Genomic DNA, 23,207 nt, shown 5'->3' on the forward strand with positions numbered 1-23,207 from the left:
ATGTTGGAACCTTGTTCTTATTATGGTTCTCAACTGTTTCCTCCAGAAGTGACGGGAAAGCAGAACCTGACTGAAATAAAGCAAACACTGGCTTTGACTCCAAAGTGCATCATTTGGGGGTTGCTTTTAAGGAATTGTGTTATGATGTCCATCCATTTCCCTACAGTTGTTTCCGAGCAAGATGTTAAGTTGTGTACAATCACTGCTTGTTTGTCAAACAAGGAATTTGGAACCCCTGGGGAGATGTACCTGAACCACAGTTTTGATTAAGAACTAAAGAGGAGTTTATGCCTTTAGTAATTAATTTTTTTAGCATAAGGAACAAATGGACCGATGTTTACTGAAATTTCATTTTGGTCCAGAATTGATACCATGATGGAGAACTGGGTATTGAAGAAGGTAGGTCACACACAACGTTAACTTCTGGGACCTTGGGTTCACATCAGGATGGAACATAAATCTCTGATAAAGTGTAGTTGGAGATAGAAACTGAATTCCACGTGAGCAGAGGTCAGCAATGTAAAAATGCCTGCAATTTGTCACTCGCTATGAGTAATGGCTTTGTGTGAAAAAGGGAAGACTTGGTGCTGGAGCAAGAGGGGCAATGCTGGTCACGTAGGGGTTAGGGTAGATTGTGGAACAGAACAGAGGGATTGCTGTCAAAGTGGAAATGATTTTTTTAAAAATTGAATTTCTTTCAAAAAACAATTATAGAAATCCTCAATACATTTTTTTTTTAAAGTCTTGGCTTCACCACTACAATTGGCCCTCATCAGCTTATGTTCAGTTTTGAGATTGAACAGTGGGCCAACACTGAGAGCAGGGCGCAACTCTCGATCAAGAATTCCTCAATCTCAGGTAGAACGTCATGAGATGAGCAAGGTTTAGTGGCTTCCCCTTGGTGAACAAGTCAGCTGTTCCCACTTTACCATCACAGAGGAGTATTGGCAGATGGGTGGTGGGGGCAGATCTTGTCTCCCTTGGCCAGGGAATGGTTGATAGAAAACGGAGGCTGATTTGAACCATCAGTGGAGGTGGAGACAGATTCTGCCCGTGTCTTCTTGTTTCGGTGAGAGTGGGCTATTGAAACAGCTAAGCCTTATTTTCATTTTACTGGTGAGCTACAGAGACAGCTTTCTGGTGGTGAGTGCATTTCAGTTCCGATGAGGTCAGTTACATTTTAATCCAAGAACCTGGTGACATTAGTGGATAATTACACATTTTGCTATAAAGTACCCTGTTGTTTGAAGTTCAACATTGGAAAAGGACCATGGCCTTGATTTTGTGATTCTGGTCAATTCTGCCAGAAATGGCTAGATGGTAATGCAAAACCAGCCAAAAGTGATTTGAGCTCATTGTCCAGAATTTTGCACGATCAAGTCATTTAAATGATAAGTAGTTGTGAAGGATTTTATATAGATGCAAGTTCTTCCTGTATGAAAACTGCTTTGTTATTGAGACACAATGGAAATGTTAAAAAAATGAATGTTTTAAAGCAAGTAAGTAATTCAGGCCAAAAATTGTTTGGCAATGAATTACAGAGAGCAATTCAATCAGCAACGACTTTCACTAATACGGGAACAATCTAGATTTCATGTGCTATGTGTAGCTTCAAAAACCCTGAGATGAAATTCATGCCTTCACCATGGCACCAGCTGTTTGTTGTTCTCTTAATGTGTGCTTTATTTTTTTCTCAGCTTGGACAATATGCGTGGGCAGGTTGTTCAAACAGGGAACCTGACAGCTGACCTGATTCTGAGCTAACCATTTTATGTCAGGTGGCATTGGATGATAATACATTCAAACTATCAAAATATCTTAAAGCACTTCAACCCAAGTGCATTGAATGTTCTGAGCAAGACGTCTAAACCATAGAATGTCTACAGTGCAGAAGGTGGCCATTTAGCCCGACAGGCCTGCACCGATCCTCTGAAATAGCGTCGTACCTAGGCCCACTCCTCCGCCTTATCCCCGTAACGATACCTAATCTGCACTGACTAGGGGGCAATTTAACATGGCCAATCCACCTAACCTGCACATCTTTGGACTGTGAGAGGAAACTGGAGCACCCGGAGGAAACCCATGCAAACATGGCGAGAATGCACAAGCTCCACCCAGACAGTCACCCATGGTCAGAATTGAACCCGGGTCCGTGGCGCTGTGAGGCAGCAGTGCTACCACTGTTCACCGTGCCGACCCCTAGCTGAGCTGAGCAACTAGCTGAGCTTCTTCATTCCCAATCCTTAGCCTGAGGTCACTGAAGCTAATTATGGTACTTTTGTTACGATGAAGGGATTAAACATTGAATCTTGTTGGGGAGGCAGTGGCGTAGTGGTATTGTCGCTGGACTAGTAATCCAGAGACCCAGAGTCAGGCTCTGGAGACCCGGGTTCGAATCCCACCATGGCAGGTGGTGAAATTTGAATTTAATAAAAGAAAATATGGAATTAAGTCTAAAGCTGACAATTATTGATTGTTGTAAAAACGCATTTGATTCACTGATGTCCTTTAGGGGAGGAAATCTGTCATCCTCACCTGGTCTGGTCTACATGTGACTCCAGATCCACAGCAATGGTGACTCTTAAATGGCCTCAGGGATGGGCAATAAATGCTGGCCCAACCAGCGCCACCCACATCCCATAAATGAAATTTTAAAAAATTGTCTGGTACAGTGCCACACCAGCGCAGCATGGTAGCACAGTTAGCACAGTTGCTTCACGTCCCAAGTTCGATTCCCGGCTTGGGTCACTGTCTATGTGGAGTCTGCACGTTCTTCCCGTGTCTGCATGGGTTTCCTCCGGGTGCTCCGGTTTCCTCCCACAGTCCAAAGATGTACAGGTTATATGGATTGGCCGTGCTAAATTGCCCTTAGTGTCCAAAAAAAGGTTAGGTGGGGTTGCTGGGTTACGGGGATAGGTGGGCTTAAATGGGGTGCTCTTTCCAAGGGCCGGTGCAGACTCACTGGGCCGAATGGCCTCCTTCTGCACTAAATTCTATGATTCTATGAAAGCAGCTGAGCCATTGGGTAGTTCAGCTGGTTTCCTTTTCATTCCATTCATAACTTCAATTCTTTACCCTTGAAGAGTGCTTGATAAAAGATTATCGGAACGCTCAACTGTTCAAATGTTTTCGTGCGACATCCAAATATTTGCCTCTGTATTGAGACTGTTCGAGACTTCCTTTGACACTCTGGAGCTGAGGATATCTTCACTGTGCAGTCTATCATGCACAGTGGATGTTAGATATGGTAGAGGAAAGAGGCAAACCTTGCTAGTACTTTGAAGCAGGATAGAGAATTCTTTGATAAATAATACTCAACACTAATAAAGCTTCTCAAACTGTTTTGCTAGGTTTGGGATGATGCCAATGAGCGAGCATTAAAACTGTCTGAAAATGATGGCTGGGTGTACGTTTCTCCCTTCAACCACCCATGGGTTTGGTAAGGATTCATCAAAGAATCAGAAAATTCAATTCAGTTAATTGATAAGAAAGGTGATGGAAAATGTCAAAATAGCATTAGTTAATTTCTTTATATTCTGTTGAATGACACATCAAGACCAACGTAGTTCAAAAGGTATTGAAGAATGTGTATTTCCAGTTGAGGATGACTTATTTTGACAGCATTTTTCTCATGGAGTAAAAGAGAGGTACAAATGTTAATTTTAACAGTCTTAAATTCTTGTAACTGAAAATTTTGGAAAGATTAGATGTGATTGTTGGTGTCAGAAATGTTACATCAAATGCAGTGAAGTGCTACATTGCAAGGAATTTTGTATGGTGAGAGACACGTGGCCAAGAATTTGCTGCGGAGAGGGTGATGCAAAGTGCTATAAATAACGTAACATGTAGTCTGCAGTCAGTTACAATGACTGACAATAGTCATGAGACACTTAAAAGGGAATTACGCACAGTCAGAACAGTCAAATTGCCTGAGTCTGCTTTTCTGAAGTATACAGATCAAGCTTTTTAAGCCCATCTGCGAATTATTCTTGTCGCCCTCGTCAGAAAATCCTCCATATCTCCCATCGTCTATATAACTGGTCTGTGTATATTAAATGAGACATAAGCAAGCTTTTGATGACTGGAGTAACATATGGTCAAGGATCAGCTGCAGGGAGTGACGCTATCAAAATGCTGTAGAGAGTGACTCTTAGTCATGAGTTGGTTACAGGAAGCGGTGGGAATGAGCCATGAGCGTGGCACACAATCAAACTCTCAGACAGGAAATCATACTGCTTTTCATTGCTTCATGTCATAAACACTTCCTTTCCACCCCATTTCAATTGTGCGTGTGATTGACAGATTACAAATGTCAACTCGGACGACAATATTAAATTATACTATAAGGCAGTGGGCTGGATTCTCCATTGGCGGGCTCCTCCGTTTCACCAGCAGTGCACTCACGCCCATGGATTTCCCGACGGCGTGCAGGTGCCCACAATGGGAAACCCCACTGGCCGGCTGCCAGAACGGAGAATCCCGCCCAGTATGTTTACCACTGTATCATAACCATATGTGGATTAGCACATAGAAAATAGGCTAGTTTACCTATGCAAATCAAAGTGTTTAAAGTCCTTACTTAAGGCTGATTCTTATGGAACCTGTGTGCTATCCTGTATAGTGTAAGGTTTGAAAGAGGAGCTATATTTCTGCACTAAACACTAACTGGTTATTTTAATCTAAAGGAGAATATTTCTGCCAGAGCGCAACGTGATTTTAGAGACTGATTACAACACTGCTCCCCCCCACAACCTCTCCTTTAAATGGTGCCCGTGAATCCAGAGTGCAAGTCCATTTTAGAGGGTGAATAGCTTCATCTTTCTAAATAAGCTGCGAGGTGCAAATGGTGCTCTTTAAGCACCTCAACATAGCAATGCTAAAAAGAATTGGTGGATTTATGATCTGTCATGTTGGCCATTATTGATCCTGCAGGTTAGTTAATTCCTGGATTTCTTCCTTGAAAGCCAGATGCTTAAAGCAAGAAAACGCTTTGAACCCCATTCAGTGTGCTTGGCTGCAAAATGACACGGGTGCAATTTTTGCAAGGGATCTGCACACATTGGATTCTCCTAATGTTTCTCGCAATATTTTTGTGCTGTGTAATGTGCACTGCTGCAACTCCTGCTGTTTGATGTAATCAATCATCCACTTGGCAGATCTTGGTCTCCAGTATTTGCTTACTCACCCAGTGAAGACAAACACCATTGATGATCGATGGTCGTACACAAACTGACTGCAGTCCATTAACTTCTCTTTCCATTCAGGGTTTGATCAATTACTCCCACTGTCAGCTTTACTGTTGAATTGCAGCCACGTAGACTCCTAAGTAAACATAACAAATTCAACCTAATTGAGACCCCTCCTTTTTTAATTATTATTACACTCAGTGTGACAGCCACCTCACCTGATGTAATGCTTGTTATTGCTGATCTTCCTTCGAAAACCTACTGGGTGGCACATCTGTGTATTTGGCACCAAACACCTGTTCTGATTCGCACGTGCTTTTTCACCATTCTATTTTCTACCCATGAATGCAGAGAAGCTACAGCTAAAGACTTTTCAGTGTGCATTCCAAAATGAAACATTATAGAGTTCAACCAAAGGTTTGCACACTGGAGTTGGTACGCTAATTCTAAATTTTTAAAAAAGCTAATATTTGTAAATTGAACTGACAAATTTTCAATTTTGAAATTCTGATATTCCTGGTGTTTACCAGCACCTGCTGCAAGACACATCTTCATCTTTAAGTCATGTGCATGAAGATGCAACTATTGTTCTCTTCATTCATGCCAGGCTGGTGCCAGAATGTTGTTTCGATCAGAAATGTCCAGGCGAAGGTAGGTGGAGCAGGCAGTTATCCCGTCCGTTTAACTCTGGGTTATGGGTTGGATCCAGGCTAGGCGGATTGAACAAAGTCTCTCTTCAGCTTCAACTGTTCTGTGGGCAGGACTCTCCAGCCACGTCCGTCTGGCGACTGGAGAATCCTGCCCGAGGTCAATAGACTTCTCCATTGTCCGCATCTCGCTCGTGGATATCTTGTGGCGGGCGGGGTGGAAGAATCTAGCCCCAAGTTATTTGAGTTGGATAGTCTCAACCCAGTTTCAGTGAGCAAAAAACAGAGCGACAAAATCTCTGAAAGCCATTGAAAAGATTTAAAAGGTGTCTTAGCTGATTCACAGTCTCACAGTTTAAGGGCAAGGAGTCTAAAAAAGCCACAGACAAAACTGAACTGTGGGAAGATCGCAGGTACAGACATGAATCTGCAGACAGGTGCTGAAGCAGTGTGGCACTGGACTCCAGGCTTTAGGACAGCTCTATTGGAGGTGGCAATGTATGAGGTGATTACAAGGAGGGTCACACTCTGTATCACACTTGCCTATCTAGATGGATAGGGAGATGGCCTTGCCGCCAGAATGTCAGTGGCTATGTTGCATTTTAAATTGGACAACTGGTATTAATAGTTTAGATTAAGAGCACTCCTTGTGAGTCATTCAAGAGAATAATGAGCCAGCTGTTGACTCTTGTGTGGCGAACAAATTTATGGACTGCCCCGTTTCAGATTATGCAACAGAAAATTGCAGGAGGTAGGAAGTTTCTGGGAACAGTGGAGGCTGGCAACTGGCACCTTGGGGCAGAATTTCCCAGCTCCTCTGGCCTGCGGGATTTTCCATTCCCGCTGAAGTCAGTAAGGTTTTGAACGATCTGCTGCATTTTACAGTCCTGCCTGCACTAGGATGTTGATGTCAAATTTCACCCTTGGATCTTCTTGAATAAATTCTGAATCTACACCCAAAGAATTCAACCGAGCACGGCATTGCAGGGTAGGTTGGGGTGGGTCCCAAAGCTCCAACATCCCGGAGGGGAGGGCAACTCTGACCGCCTCCCACTTCCCACCGGAAATGAGGAAAAGCTTTATTGTCACTTGCCCGCGCTGCCCACACTTGCTCCCGCCAGCCTAAAAATTGAGGCTGAGCAGGATAAGGCTCTTTAGTGGCCACTTAAGGGCCTTAATACTTGAAAGGGTGGGCTTCCTGCCTAAGGCTCTGCCCCCCCAAGCGAGAAATTGCACCGGAAGTGAAGGTTCCTGGGGGAATCCCATCCATTTAATTTTATGCTCAGTGCGATCTGCCAGTTGTAATCTATGGATCTGGGTTCAACTCGAACTCACACTAATTAATGTCTCTGTCCTTTAGTTCTCGCATGCCTTGAACTTAGGAAGCCTGACACTGGTCCCTTTGTTTAAATCCATCCTTAATGGACATAACTGAAATCTAATTCAAGTGAGTTCACGGGGTGAAAGACAATGAAAATAGAAAACGTCACATTAGGACATAATAATCTGAGATTAGAGCATGTTGTTCTGATTTTATAAACCTTGGTAGTTTTATGCAGTTTACAATCTTACTTGTGCCATGCTCGAGAATACTTAGCCATCAACATGCAAGGAGCTGCTGGTAGGTGCTTATTTCAGCCTTGCTGCTTATAAACCTAATACACCAAATGAGCTGACAGCTCCAATAAAGAAGTTTAAAGCATGATTTATAAAATGATCCGTGGAGACAGAAAGACTCGAGGGTTTGAAACTTCCAGCTCGCATGACTTGTGCTTTTAGATTCATCATTGTGGAAGCGATCTAGAAATGAAAGTTGATTCTGGGCTGATGAAATTCGTGTTAATTTTACTTGTACAGTTACTTGAGGCACTTCTCCAAAGCCACCTTTTACAGCTTTTGATTACTCAAATCTTACCCAACTGGAGCATTTGTATTTTATGAACGGCCCCTTCTGGGGTTTTTTCCAACTCTTTGTGGGGAATGTTGTTGGCTGTGCTTCTGACTGAACCTGCAAAAAAATGTAGAAAGCACATGGTGTAGGTAAATCTGCGGCAAGATGCATGGATGAGAAATAACATTATGTAGTCTTTAACACCATACATGCCTCACTATAAGACTTTGAGTTTCAGCTGTACCAAGGGACATGGGTGATAGTTGCCACCACTGTGGCCACTACCAGATAGATGTCCGAATACGATCTTAAACATTTTCCCTGGCAGATCAATGTCAACAATGTAGCGGACAGATTTTGCCGCATATTGAAGCTGCACTACATTTTTGTCATGACTCGGTTAAAATCCTCTGTGCACTCGAAAATAATTGTAAGCATGTACTGTAGATAAACCTTTCCTCAGAGTTAGCACTCGGGGAGATTTATTTAATCATAGCATTTTTAGCACATGCCATGATCCCTGATTGGAAAGTTGCCCACACGCAGCACATGATTTACTATCCTCTAAATTCCAAGTGCATGCCAAGGAAAATCCCTCCTCAATACTTTGTCGGTAGCATTTCAGCTTTTTCTTTAGATTTCAGTCAGTGATTATACACGGGTCAGGAAATAATAGATTTCTCTTCCATGTAACTCTCTGTCCTTAGAATCCCGACAGTGCAGAAGGAGGCCATTCAGCCCATTGAGTTTGCATGACCCTCAGAAAGAGCACCCCATCTAGGCCCAGTCCCCCACCTAACCTACACATCTTTGGACACTAAGGGGCAATTTAGTATGGCCAATCCACCGAACCTGCACATCTTTTGGACTGTGGGAGTAAACTGGAGCACCCAGAGGGAACCCACGCAGACACGGGGAGAACATGCAAACTCCACACAGACTGTCACCCAAGGCCGAAATCGAACTCGGAGACTCCTGGGACTATGAGACAGCAGTGCTAACCACTGTGCTGTCGTGTCATCTCTGTGCAGCATTATATTACAGCATAAAGTCATGATGTTTCTTTCAGAACTTGGATATGATAACTAAATACATTTTTTTTTCAAAATTAAATCCTAAGGGAAGGACATGCCAGTGTTGTGAAGGAACTGTGGGAGGCACTGCAGAATAAACCTGGGGCTATTATTCTGTCAGTTGGAGGTGGTGGCCTTCTCTGTGGTGTGGTAGAAGGGCTGAAGAAAGTAGGTTGGTGTGACGTGCCTATAATTGCCATGGAGACGAAAGGTGCTGAAAGTCTGAATGCAGCAGTGAAGGCTGGAAAGTTAGTCACACTCGCCGATATTACAAGGTATGATGAAAATATTAACTGATAAAACGGCATACATCCGCACTTTAACTTTATGCCACGAGGATAAAGATATAATGGTAAATTTGCCAATTGTGTGAGGGCTGGGAGTGGCATGCTCACTCAAGAAAATGCAGGTAAGAGAATGCCTGTAACACTATGGGCGAAATTCTCCCCCAACGGCGCGATGTCCGCCGACTGGCGCCAAAAACGGCGCCAATCAGACGGGCATCGCGCCGGCCCAAAGGTGCGGAATGCTCCGCACCTTTGGGGGCCGAGCCCCAACATTGAGGGGCTAGGCCAACGCCGGAGGGATTTCCGCCCTGCCAGCTGGCGGAAATGGCGTTTGTTGCCCCGCCAGCTGGCACGGAAATGCGGCGCATGCGCGGGAGCGTCAGTGGCCGCCGACAGTTTCCCGCGCATGCGCAGTGGGGAGAGCCACTTCCGCCTCCGCCATGGTGGAGGCCGTGGCGAAGGCGGAAGGGAAAGAGTGCCCCCACGGCACAGGCCCGCCCGCGGATCGGTGGGCCCCAATCGTGGGCCAGGCCACCGTGGGGGCACCCCCCGGGTCAGATCGCCCCGCCAGGACCCCGGAGCCCACCCACGCCGCCTGGTCCCGCCGGTAAATACCAGCTTTGATTTACGCCGGTGGGACAGGCAATTTCTCGGTGGGACTTCGGCCCATCTGGGCCGGAGAATTGAGCGGGGGGTCCCGCCAACCGGCGCGGCCCGATACCCGCCCCCGCCCAATCTCCGGTACCGGAGACTTCGGCGGGGGCGGGATTCACGGCGGCCAACGGCCATTCTCCGACCCGGCGGGGGTTCGGAGAATGACGCCCAAGAAGTTTGATCATCTGACCCGTATTCCCTTTGAGCGCAGCTCCCTGTTGACACTTGAGGGCTGAGGGAGTGGTGGATTTCTCTCCCCCCCCCCGCTATCCCCATCCCCCCAAGTGATGCACAAATTAGAACAGAACAGAATACAGAACCAAGTGATTCTCCAGAGACAGAAACCCAGCGAAAAAAAATCACCTCCCGGCAACCAGTAGCAGAGTCACATTGGTGGAATCTGGTCCTACTGTTCAGGATTATTCACCTGGAAAGGACGTCTTTGTATAGTTTGGTGCATTGATTGATATTTCAGATCAATTAAAACACTCCAAAACATGGAAGCTCTTTAATCACCTTATTTGCGGAGCAATTACAAGTTGTCCAACAGTTTGTACTGTAAAATCGTGTTTATATTGTTTGACAGGAAAACTCCGCATGGACTGCTCCAAAAGTAAAAAAGGCGATTCCTAATCAACATGTGGCTGTTCAGCTTGTTAGAAAAGGCGTTGCAGATAAATACTTCCCCGGACAGCCTCGTTACATGAGGTCCACTAACTGTTGAAATGAGTTCCATTAGCTCCTGTATATGTCAGACAGATAAATATCAAAATCCCTTGTGAACTTGGATAAAAAGTGCCATAGGCCACGTGCCCTCAGAAACACAAGGCCATACTACAGTATAACCGCGGGATTGTACTGTCAGCATTATAACAGATAAATGGGATAAAATATCATTGTTAACTGCATTGCCTCTTAACAAAATGTTAGCAGAGAGATACAATAGGTGACACCTTACAAGATATGTAGGCAATGTTAGCTAAAAGCAAGAAATTCTGACTACATGCATTCTTGGTAGTTGAAGGCTCATTATTCCTACTGCAAGTGCCATCTTACCTTGGAAGGTGTGCCAATTGTATGGGATAGATTTCCAACATGCTGAGTGGAATTCTACGCTCCTTGCCGGGAATTCCAATCAGGTGGAGAATTCTGGATGGCCCAAAAACGGGATTTGCGCCAGGCTATGGATCCGTCCCGTCTCCAGTCCCGCCCCACTGGCCATAGCGGGCTTCCCACCTGCGTCGGCAGGAACATGCAAGCTGCTCCTTTGCATTCATTTGAATGTCATTAATGGATTGGAAGCCCGAATCTCCACCTCCGACCCCTCCCAACAGGAACTCCACCAGGCTTGCTTTGTTGCAAGCATTGACAAAAAAGCACTGCCCTGGCACAATAGACCCGGATGGGGAGGGGTCAAGGAGGTTAGTCCATTGCTCATGTGCTCCCCTGCTGCTGCCAGGCTTCAAAGGGAAGGTCCTCCAAGGGTCATAGGGGTTGGGTGGGGTCGGACTATAGGTAAGGTGTTGACCCTGGGACCCTCTCCCGGAATGGGGGTCCCGTTTCTGGACTGCCCCTCCCAGCACTGGGCAACCTGAACATCACTCTTGGCATGGTGACCTCAGGTAGCCCTCTGTTCAAAATCATAATCCTTCTCTGATCTGTTTAAACTTTGAAGTGGCCTTCTCACTCTGAACTACTCTGCCTGACAGCTGATGAACTGATCAGACAATTCATTGAAGATGCAAGCCAGGGAGACGTTTCTTGTCCTCACATCTGCTCCCTCAGTCCTGTGTTTTTAAAACTGTTGCTCTTTAAAGTGTCTGAGCCTTCCTAGAAAGCCCACATTACCTTAAAAGCCTTGCCATCCCTGACATCCAAGGAAATGCTTAATATTCATTCAATTTCATGGTGTAGTACCTTGAACTTGCCAATGATTGACAGCTTAATGGTTTAAACGCAGCGGGTTTGTTGATTTAGCTTTACCGTCGCGCTTGAATGCATCTGAAGTACCCTCCATTGATCCTAACCACAATGTTTATAAACAACCTTGTTCTGATTGACAGTTGTTGGCCACTTCAACAATGCTAAGTGCTTTCTGCAGTCAGAAAACACTTGGTATTTTTGAAATGGTCAACCCTTTACCCACAGTGAGCCCACCCAATTCCCAGGGGTGGCACAGTGGTTAGCACTTCTGCCTCACAGCACCAGGAACCTAAGTTCGATTCTGACTGGTGACTGTGTGGAGTTTGCACATTCTCCCCATGCCTGTGTGGGTTTCCTCCAGGTGTTCCGCTTTCCGGAGTCCGAAGATGTGTAGCTTCGGTGGATTGGCCATGCTAAATTGCCCCTTAGTGCCCAGGGATATGCAGGTTAACTGAGGTTACGGGGAAAGAGTGGGGGAGTGGGCCCAGGAGAGAAATATCTGCAAGTATTTTTCGGAGGGTTGGTGCAAACTCAATGGGCTGAATGGTCTCTGCAGTATAGGGATTCTATGGACCCTTGGGGAACCCTCCCTCTACAGCCTAGCAATGGCAGAGGGGCAAATAGGCTAACCTCCTTGACTCCCTTCAGGGTCCAGATCGCCAGTCTAGGGTGTCACTGCCAGGGGGCAGTGCAATGTTGGCAATGTCAGGAGGCAGGGACTGAAATGGAGGGCCTGAAGGGGAGAGCCTGGGCGGGGGGCCGACGGTAACTGAGGGACGGTGTGGGTGGTGTGGGTCGGGTCACTGCCATGCGTTGGGGGGGGGGTGATTTGTTATTTCTGTTGTGGGTGGGAGGATGTCCCTCCTTGAGTGGTTGGGGGTGCTCCCTTTGTCAACGGGACGGCAACATTTGCACTGTGAGGGGAGGGAGGCCTGTCTCTGGATGCTGGGATCGGGATGCCCATTTAATATGGCAGGGAAACCAGTGCGTTCGCTGCTATACATAATTTAGCATAGCGAAGATACGTAAATACCACCTTGGCGATGCTCCTAGCACCAGTAGGACACAGTCCCGATTCTCTGGTGGTAGGAGCACTTTGTCTCTGAACCAGAGAACCCGCCCAGTGTCTGATATAAAGCCATCAATGCTGCTATAGAAACAACACAATTTTCATTTCTAATTATTGTCCGTTGATTAAAATGTGCTTTTCACAATTAGAAAAGTTAATGCTTTTGGATCCTTTGCCCTTAACTTGCAATTGTGCGGTCAGCCCTTCTGGTTTGGTGCTGGCAGCTGAAGCAGAGCAGGTACTGTACACCTTCTTAGAAAATGTCCTCCGCAGTCCTAAGACTAAGAACTCAACCGACAATGAGACGAGACTAACCGTCGTGACTGACTGGGTCAGAATTATGCCTTTTGCAATGAAGCTCAGTGTTTCATGATGTTGCGACTTGCGACACCGAGCTTGGTTAATCGGTCATTTATGTCAATAATCTGACACCATTGGATGTCAGTAATCCCTGATGGTAAGTGAGAAAGCAAATGGACATCATACGGAGAGTTAGATTGTACAACTTCAGGTTAATCAATGCTGAAGGGCCATGTTGGCTGGAATTCTCCGGCTGTTAGGATTCTCTTTTCCCACTGGCAGCGCATCTCGCCCACAAGTTTCTCAGCTGCGTGGGGTGGCTCCAATGAGAATTCACATTGACAAGCGGCGGGAACCGAGAATCCTGCTGTCAGCGAATGGCACGCCCCCGAGAAACCCTTGGCTGGGGGAACGGAGAATCCTACCCATTGCCCAGATTTCTAGTGATATATGCCAGTAACTCATGTGTTCTGAGTTTGTTGCTACTCAGTGATAATATAGGATTTTAAAGAGATGTTTTGGCAATTTGCAGTTTCTGTAACCTTCTCATAAATGTGTCCGACTGGTGCTAGGAGCATCGCCAAGGTGGTATTTACGTATCTTCGCTGTGCTAAATTATGTATAGCAGCGAACGCACTGGTTTCCCTGCCATATTAAATGGGCACCCCGATCCCAGCATCCAGAGACAGGCCTCCCTCCCCTCACAGTGCAAATGTTGCCGTCCCGTTGACAAAGGGAGCACCCCCAACCACTCAAGGAGGGACATCCTCCCACCCACAACAGAAATAACAAATCACCCCCCCCCCCCACATGAAGTCATAGAAAAACGAATACTATTAATATTATTCAGTTGAGTAACGGCGAACAAAATAAGAATAGGAAATAGATGATAAACATTGTGGTCGATACAGGTCGATTCCAGTTGTTGACTTTTGGTGGTGAATGGTTGATTCTTCGGTTCAGGTAATCTTGTTTGATCGAGGAATTTGAGTTCTTTTTCCAGCTGAGGTCCTTTTCACTTCATTGCAGCGTTAATGTAAGCCTACTTGTGACAATAACAAAGATTATTATTATTGTTCTGTTGCCTGATCGACTTTCACAGTCGGAGAGAAAGTTTTAGATGTTCCTGCAAAATCTGGCAATTCTGCGGGGGGTCCTACCTTGGTAACTGTATCACCTTCAGTGTGGCAAGCTTCCAGCTGCTTTTCTCACAGCACAGACACACAAACAGACAGACCAACGTACAGGCTGTTCTCTCGGCGAGCTTTTAACTCACGTCTTTGTGTATTTGAATTGGAGTTTACTTGTTGTTCTAGGCTATTATACCTAAGGTCTTTGGATGAGATAGCCATAATGTTCCGTTGTCTTTACCAGAGATGGTAATCTTTGGATTATTTTAGAATTACCTTATTTGGAACAACAGGGAGGAGTTCCACTGTTCCTTGCCAGTGGTTAGCGGTACATTCTCAGCCATCTTTGGGGTCTGTGTTCGGGGTCGGTGCAAACACAGTGGGCCAAATGGCCTTCTTCTGCATCGTAACAATTCTGTGAAAACGTTGGTCTTTTTAAAGTCCAAACGTTTTGTGTGTAGTTCCAGAGGTCCGCCCCCCCCCCCCCCCCTCATCATGATAACAACCCTTCACTAAAACCCATTAATTCTGATAAACATGTGATTAAAGTAGAATTTTATGTTTGAATATCTAAATGTAGGGCGGTACGGTGGCTCAGTGGTTAGCACTGCTGTCTCAAAGCACCGAGGACCCGGGATAAATCCCAGCCCCGGGTCACTGTCCGTGTGGCCAAAGAAAAGTACAACACAGGAACAGGTCCTTCAACCCTCCAAGCCTGCGCCGACCATGCTGCCTGTCTAAACTAAAATCTTCTACACTTCCGGGGTCCGTATCCCTCTATTCCCATCCTATTCATGTATTTGTCAAGATGCCCCTTAAATGTCACTATCGTCCCTGCTTCCACCACCTCCTCCGGCAGCGAGTTCCAGGCACCCACTACCCTCTGTGTAAAAAAAACTTGCCTCGTACATCTCCTCTAAACCTTGCCCCTTGCATCTTAAGCCTATGCCCCCTAGTAATTGACCCCTCTACCCTGGGAAAAGGTCCCTGACATCCACTCTGTCTATGCCCCTCATAATTTTGTAGACCTCTATCAGGTCGCCCCTCAACCTCCGTTGTTCCAGTGAGAACAAACCAAGTTTATTCAGCCTCTCCTCATAACTAATGCCCTCCATACCAGGCAACATCCTGGAGTTTGCACATTCTCCCCGTGACTGCATGGGTCTCACCCCCACAACCCAAAGATGTGCAGGGTAAGTGGATTGGCCACACGAAATTGGCCCTTCATTGGAAAAATTTTTTATAAGATTATCTAAATGTATTTTTTTAAATGTGGTAACTCAATTTGCCACAGAGTAAACACAATCAATTTGTGACAACTTTAATTTGCTTATGGAAACTGATCCGGCCATGAGAAAAAAAACTTATGAGAGAAAGCTTGAACCATGCACCACAGCAGGGTACCCATCAGAACGGCAACCTGGATTTTATTTCCAGTGCTTGCTGAGTGTTTCTAGCATTGTCAGTTTTTATTTCAGCTTTCCAATGTTCACTTTTTCTTGTCATTATTGCTGAATTTGGCCACTTTAATGGTTTGTTCAGTTGCCTTTCATTGGAGGTTTCTGAGAAGAATCAAATAGATCGCTTATTTGCTGACAAACTTGGACTCTCTGATCATCATGATTTGCGTGTGTGTACCTTGTGTAACCCCCCTTCTTTGGTCCTACCATTGACAGCTGTGCCTTCAGCTGTTTCTTTTTAAAAAAAATTAAAGTACCCAATTTATTTTTTCCAATTAAGGGGCAATTTAGCGTGGTGAATCCACCTACCCTACACATCTTTGGGTTGTGGGAGCGAAACCCACGCAAACACTGGGAGAATGTGCAAACTCCACACAGACAGTGACCCAGAGCTGGGATCGAACCTGGGACCTCGGCGATGTGAGCCAGCAGTGCCAACCCACTGCGTCACCGTGCTGCCCGCCTTCAGCTGTTTCGGCCCGAAGTGCAGGAATGCCACCCATCAACCTCTCAACTTGTATATTTTCCTTTAATGATCTTCTTGAATTTGATGAGCATTTGCTCTTAATATCTGCCCCTTTGGTGTAGCGTCTGTGGGTATCTCTATGTGTAGTAGCTGGTGTGTGCATGCGTGTATGCGTGTAGGATGAACTGTTTCTTCTAACCTGCTGTTTCCATCATAATAGTGTCGCTAAAACCCTGGGAGCTAAAACTGTGTGCGAGATGGCACTTCAGAATGCGCTGGAGCACAATGTTCTCTCTGAGGTAATCAGTGACCAGGAGGCTGTGCAAGCAGTAGAGAGATTCCTAGGTAAGACTTTCTATTTTCACATACACAGCAGGCTTTGTTCCACTTGCAGATAAAGCTGTTTTGTTTTAATTTGTAAAATAAGAATTCTGCTCTGCGATATAATCAGTAATGGGTTAAGATTTGAATTGTCTCCTTGCACATCCCATTTTGAAGCAGAAACCTGCCTTGCAGTACATTCTGATTAAATGAAGGCATCAAATGTCAAATTAAATCAGTTTCTTTTCCCAGAACCTGGTGAATTGGTCCTGAGAGTTTCCCATTGCAATAATGAGAGCTGCTTTTTTCCAATGTGGGAAATTGATTCAATTTCCTTTAAAAAAAATCCTCAACCACATTTCTTTTGGTGGTGGTGGGGGGAGGGGGGTTGATGTTAAATAGGAAGAATACTTGACACCCAAACTGGATTGGTACTTGTGCCAGGTTTTATACTTCTGTTAAATTATTTTCAGTGTTTTATTGTAGAATAGGGGCACCACAAAAGCGCACAAGCTGCGTGTTGCTCCTCTGTGAATAAAATGTTTCCTTACCATCCAGCTATGCGTTCCTTCCCAGTGTAGAAATGCAGAATCGTGAAGGAGACAAATGTCTCTTTGTTAATTCTGACCTCGCTAATCTGAAAGTTTTGAGTGAGCTGCAGCGTTCTAACTATTAATCCCTGGATGGCACAGCAAGAACCAGGGGCAAAATTCTCCTACCCGCCCCGCCACATTTCTGCCCCGACCGGCCGGCGGGAGTCTCCGTAACACCGGCCAGTCAATGGGGTTTCCCATTGTGGGGCAGCCCCACGCCGTCGGGAAACCCCCCGGTGCCGGCAAAACGGAGACTCCCGCCGGCGGAGAATGACGCCCCAGGATCTTTTCTACGTCACACGGTTATCAAAAATGACACACTGGATCCCAAAACCAAGATTTCACAATTCTGAAAAATAAATTGTGCATTTTAAGGAAGTACTTCCTGTCCTCCTTTCACCCCGGAGTGACTATTTTATTTTCGAAACACCTTTCAATAATTTTATCTCAAAAGCAGTTGGCCATTTTTCGGGGGGTTTTGGTAAGGTTGCATGAGTAGGTTATTGGAGAAACATTGATGAATAGCGCTTTTTATACTATCCATTGTGGCTCTATTAAACTTTAATACTCAATGATGAGGGTAGCCGTTGATTTGTTTTTGTAAACACAAAACACCCAAAAATCACTGATCTATCCTCACAGACATTGGGCGGGATTCTCCGGTACCCGGCTGCGTGTTTCTCGGTGGCGCGCCGTTCGTTGGCAGCGGGATTCTCTATCCCCGCTGCCTGTTAATGGGATTTCCCATCGAAGCCACCTCACACCGCTGGGAAACTCGCAGGAGGGGGTGCACTGCCAGCAGGAACAGAGAATCCCAATGGCCAAAGAATTCCTGCCATTGTCTTCCTGTGTTTTGCTATAACCACCAACCGAAGCAATGAGAGAAACCAGGGCCCGGAGTGAGAAAGATGTATGAAATAAAAAGGGGTGGTGGTAATGAGAGAGACAGAGGCAATTAGAGAATGGGAGCGTATGGAAGATAAAGGGAGAAAGACAATTAGCTGGGATTCTTTGGGACTGTCGTGACGGGACCCACCACGGGGGCTGCGACAGGCCAGCCAAAGGTCCATTGACTTCTGGCGGGACTGGACGATCCTGGTGGTAGGAAAATCCCGAGTGAAAGAATTAAAGATACTGAGGAAAGGAATAACATAGAGAATCAGTTATGGATAAGGATAAATGAACGAGAGGGAAAATGAGCAGGGCTCCAATCATAAAATCATAGAATTCCAACAGTGCTGAAGGAGGCCATTCGGCCCATCAAGTTTGCACTGATCCTCTGAAAGAGCAATTAAACCAGATCCACTCTCCCGTCCTATCCCCGTAACCTAACCTACACTTCCCTAGACACTAAGGGGCTATTGAGCATGGCCATTCCGCCTAACCTGCACATCTTTGGACTGTTGGAGGAAACCGGAGCACCCGGAGGAAACCCATGCAGACATGGGGAGAAAGTGCAAACTCCACACAGACAGCCACCATGTCGTGGAAAGTAAGAATTAGAAAATACAGTTTAGATTTTAAGTAAAAGTAACAAAACAGAGTAAAAGTCATGGGCGGGATTCTCCCCTACCCGGCGGGGCGGGGGGTCCCGGCGCCGAGGAGTGGCGTGAAGCACTCCAGCGTCGGGCCGCCCCAAAGGTGTTGAATCCTCCGCACCTTCAGGGGCTAGGCCAGCCCCGGAGTGGTTTGCGCCGCGCCGGCCGGCGGGGAAGGGGCTTGGTGCCACGCCAACCAGCGCCAAAGGGCCTCCGCCGACCGGCGCGAGTTGGCGCATGTGCGGGCGTGCCAGCGTGGGCTGCCGTCATCCCAGCGCATGCGCGGGAGGGTTCGTCTCCGCATTGGCCATCGCGGAGGACCACAGCGGCCGATGTGGAGGAATAGAGTGCCCCTGACGGCATAGTGGATCACATTTTGTAATTTCATGTATAATATGCTTTATAATTGGAAATACCAGTGAGTATACCAGTACAGTTCTGGCTCGCTGGTCAATGTATAGTATCACTATTTGCATATTGAACTTGAATACATTGGTCACCCTCATTGTAAGTATTGTGTGCTCTTTTGATTCCAGTCGGCTACTACCTTCTGTCCAGTCCACAACCAGGAAAGAGACATAATAGGGGCAGTGGGTGGGAACACAGTTTGCATTTTAATGCCTGTTTGTTGATGCTGCAAGTTCTTTGACAGCTGATTAAAATGATTCTTCATACTCTAATGGAGAATCAAGTGGAAGAAGTAGATTTTTGTTTTAAAAATCACAGTTTTGATCTTGGTTTATATATTTTTTAAAGACAATTCGGGACGTAATTCAATTGCCATTAAGGTCCACACTGAATATGATGCTGAATGTGATGCTGTCTTTGAGGCTTGTTCTCACACTAGGCCAGTGGCCTGAGATGATCGTTAAATCAGAGCTTGTGACCTGATTGTGAACAATTGGTTCTTTTTGCAGATGATGAAAGGTTTTTGGTTGAACCAGCCTGTGGCGCATCATTAGCTGCCATTTACAGTGGAGTAATCCAGCGACTACAGAAGGAGAGATGGTTGGCCCAGGACCTACAGTCAATAGTAGTCATTGTCTGTGGTGGAAGCAGCATCACAATGGCACAGCTGAATGAATATAAAACACAACTGGGGGAAAGCTAAATAAGCCGTTTTTCAGAACGTGACACTTTTATAAACTATTTCTGTCTGCCAGGCAGTAATCATGTGAAATCATAATTGTTGACATGCCAGGGTACTTGATGAACTGACTGCATGGCAAGGTTCCCATGTCCTACTTTTCATCCACTCTCTTCTCACCTACGTTTGTGATGCTTTCAACACTCTCCGTCACTTTGACAATTGCCAGTTTTGTGGTCCTGACTATCTCCTTTTCACCATGGATATTCAATCTCTCCACACTTCCACCCTGACACCTTCCCTCCGCATTTGTCTCCACTTCCTCTATGAACGGAGGCCCAACCAGTCTCCACTCACCACCAGCCTAATCCGCCTGGCTCAATTTGTTCTCATATTGAACAACATTTTCTTTGACTCCACTCACTTCCTACAAATAATAGGTGTCACGATGGATGGATACCTATATGGGTCCTAGCTATGCCTGCCTTTTGTGGGCTACTTGGAATGGTCCAGTCCTCCTCATCCGTTGCCTCTTTTTCTGGTACATTGGCTGTATCAGTGATGTTTCCTGCTCTTGTCCCGAAATGGAAAATTCCATTGACTTTGTTTCCAATTTCCATATTTCCCTCACCTTCACATAGACCATGGTTGGTTCAGCCCTTCCCTTCCTCAACTTCTCTGATGTGTTTGTGGGATAGGTTATTAACTAATATTCACTAAAAGCCCACTGAACCTCACAGTTTCCTCGACTGCACTTCCTCCCACCTTCTTCCTGCCGGAACATTGGCCGGGCTTCTCCATTCTGGAGACTAAGTGCTCCCACCAGCGGATCGGGACTGGGCTCTGCAGGCGCTGGGAGTGGGGTCCAGGCACGAGTCTCTCGCCTTATCAATGCAAATGTATGCATAGCGGAGAGCTTGCCGGACCCTTGTTAGAATCCTGGTACCGAGCCACCATTTTGAGAGGATGGCTTGGTCCTGAGGTCCGTTGGCAGGCCTCCCCCACCCCCCCCCCCCCCCTCCTGTACTAATCCTGTTCTCCCCCCTCCCTCCCCACTGGAGAGGCGTGGCATCCTCCCATGGACCCCGCCCCCGCGGGAATAACTGGTCTCCCCCACAGCATGCACACATGAGGGTGACCTGATACACCCCCCCCTGCCAACAAAACCCCGTAAGACACCCCATTAGAGACCCTCCATTAGACCCTCCCACCTCCAATCAGACACCAAATCCCACCCCGACGAAGTTCAATTTAAGCTCAGGAAACAGCAACTCACCTTTTGATCAGGCACTATGCGAACTTGAACTCCACATCGAGTTCAACAATTTTATATCATAATCTCTGTCCCAAGTTTTCAGACAGCAGATATTGGTAATGATTCTGTTTGACCCATTTGCACCTCATTTGGACCCACCTTTCTTGTTCCATTACCATCTTCTTTAGCCTTGCACCATCATCCTATTTGTCGTTTAATCTCTCGCCATATTACTGCCCTTTCCTTCTCTTTTCTCTCTTACCCCTTTTCCTGCATCTGTACTTGTTTAAAACCTGTTTCATTCCTAAAGGTATTGATTGACCTGAAATATGAACTGTTTCTCTCTACAGATGCTGCCTGGGATGTTGATGAGTATTTCTGGCATTTTCTGTTTTCATCCCATATCCTAGTTGGGACTTTATTACATTATTCCTCCGTGCTACCATGCAGCTTTTAAAGATTTCAAGTATTAGCAAATCCATCCTTGACAGTGTGCAGTTAGTTTCTCACCGTCCCCTGGCCCCTCTCTCTTTTCTCACTGTGATTTACCTCTTGTGCCTTCCTCCAACTGTGACCTTATCCCGACTCTCTGTTTTGGGGTGGACAGAGGGAGATGGTGGCATAATGTCATTGTACAATACTCTGGGGATGTAGGTTCAAATCCCAGCATTGCAACTCGTGGAATTTAAGTTGAATTAATTTCGGGGAAAAATGGAATTGAAAATAGTTGTAGATATGGCATTTATGTCATAAAAATCCATCTGGTTCATGAATGCACTTTAGGGAAGGCATCCTTTAGGGAAGGAATTCTGGCTTACAAATGACCCCAGGCCCATGGAAATGTGGTTGACTCTTAACTGCCCACTGAAATAGGCTCGCAAGCCACTCGGTTCAAAGGGAATTAGGGATGGGCAACAAATGTCTCCCGGTAATGGCCACATCCCATGAATCATAGAATCATGGAACAGAATCATAGAATCCCAACAGTGCAGAAGGAGGCCATTCGGCCCATCGAGTCTGCACCGACCATCCGAAAGAACACTCTACCTCGGTCCACTTCCCCACCCTATCTCCATAACTCTGTAACCCAACCTGCACATCCCTGGACACTTAAGGGGCAATTTTTGCATGGTCAATCCACCTAACCTGCACATCTTTGGACTGTGGGAGGAAACCGGAGCACCTGGAGGAAACCCACGCAGACACTGGGAGAATGTGCAAACTCTACACAGTCACCCAAGGTCGGAATCGAACCCGGTTCCCTGGCACTGTGATGCAGCAGTGCTAACCATTGTGAAAGACCAAAAATGTGTTCCCTCCTCTTAAAGTTAAACTAATCAGAAAAGGAAGACATTTTTCTTTTGGCTCTACAGGCTCTTTTGAATGAAATAAGTACCAACGTATACAAATTGGAAATTCTATACATAAGATGCCTTCTGTGGTATTCCCATTCTTTCCCTCTGCTTCTAATCAATAATTCATGAAGGCCTGGTCTCTCCTGTTTTCTCAACCGAGGAGTCATTGTCCAGTGGCGAGTGGGACTTTGATGGCACCACTGCCGCTGTATCCAGTAGTAAAGCGGGGTGTAATATTAGCCTTATGGCTAGGGAGTGACTTTAGGATTGGGTGAGGAGGGACAATTGGGAGTTTGGCAACCAATCCACTGCATGGGTGAATGAAAGGGAAAGGTCAGAGGTGTTACGTGGGTAGAAAAGAAACAACAAGTGGTAAATCTGAAGGCGTGGGAAGGTTCAAGTTAAGATGCAACTAACCAATTGCTAATAATAATTTATGCAACTATTGTATTGGGAAAAGTAATTAACAATATAGAAATGATTACAATCACCTTTTTCTTTGAGAAATTTGATGGTTTTGTTTCCTTCTGATATTGCGATTGTTGTGGGAAACCTGGCATTGCTTCTGAATCCATTGAGCGTTGAAAAGCTGGGGGGGAAGGGAAAGTCAGGGAACCAAGAGGTGAAGTAATCAGCGGGGAGCGTAGCTGCTTAGGAATACAAAAAAACACGAACAGACAAAACTCAAGAGTGGTTACGATTGTCCCCATCCCACAAAATATGACACAGTGTATGGAAAGGCTCAGTAAACCAAGGTCCACCACACTAAGAAAACAAAAAGGGACGGTCAATAGAGAATTAAAGGTGCTATATTTAAATGCGCGCAGTGTATGGAACAAGGTAGATGAGTTGTGGCCCAGATTGTGACTGGCAGGTATGATGTGGTAGGCATCACAGAGACATGGTTGCAGGGGGTTCAGGACTGGCATTTAAACATCCAGGGATTCACAACCTATCGAAAAGACAGAGAGG

At 46.0% G+C, this 23,207-nt stretch overlaps 1 protein-coding gene across 1 annotated transcript in view; it reads left to right on the top strand.

Moving 5' to 3' along the window:
• The window catches only part of sdsl (serine dehydratase-like), a 42,968-nt gene extending 20,226 nt beyond the window's left edge, over positions 1-22,742 (top strand). The window contains exons 5-8 of the mRNA XM_072496384.1: positions 3,351-3,439; positions 8,845-9,072; positions 16,307-16,431; positions 19,456-22,742. Of these exons, the coding sequence (XP_072352485.1) occupies positions 3,351-3,439; positions 8,845-9,072; positions 16,307-16,431; positions 19,456-19,649 (636 nt within the window). The 3' untranslated portion in view covers positions 19,650-22,742. The remainder of the gene's footprint in view (positions 1-3,350; positions 3,440-8,844; positions 9,073-16,306; positions 16,432-19,455) is intronic.
• The last annotated feature ends 465 nt before the right edge of the window (positions 22,743-23,207 follow it).

Source organism: Scyliorhinus torazame, chromosome 1, assembly GCF_047496885.1.
Source record: "Scyliorhinus torazame isolate Kashiwa2021f chromosome 1, sScyTor2.1, whole genome shotgun sequence".
Lineage (NCBI taxonomy): Eukaryota > Metazoa > Chordata > Chondrichthyes > Carcharhiniformes > Scyliorhinidae > Scyliorhinus > Scyliorhinus torazame.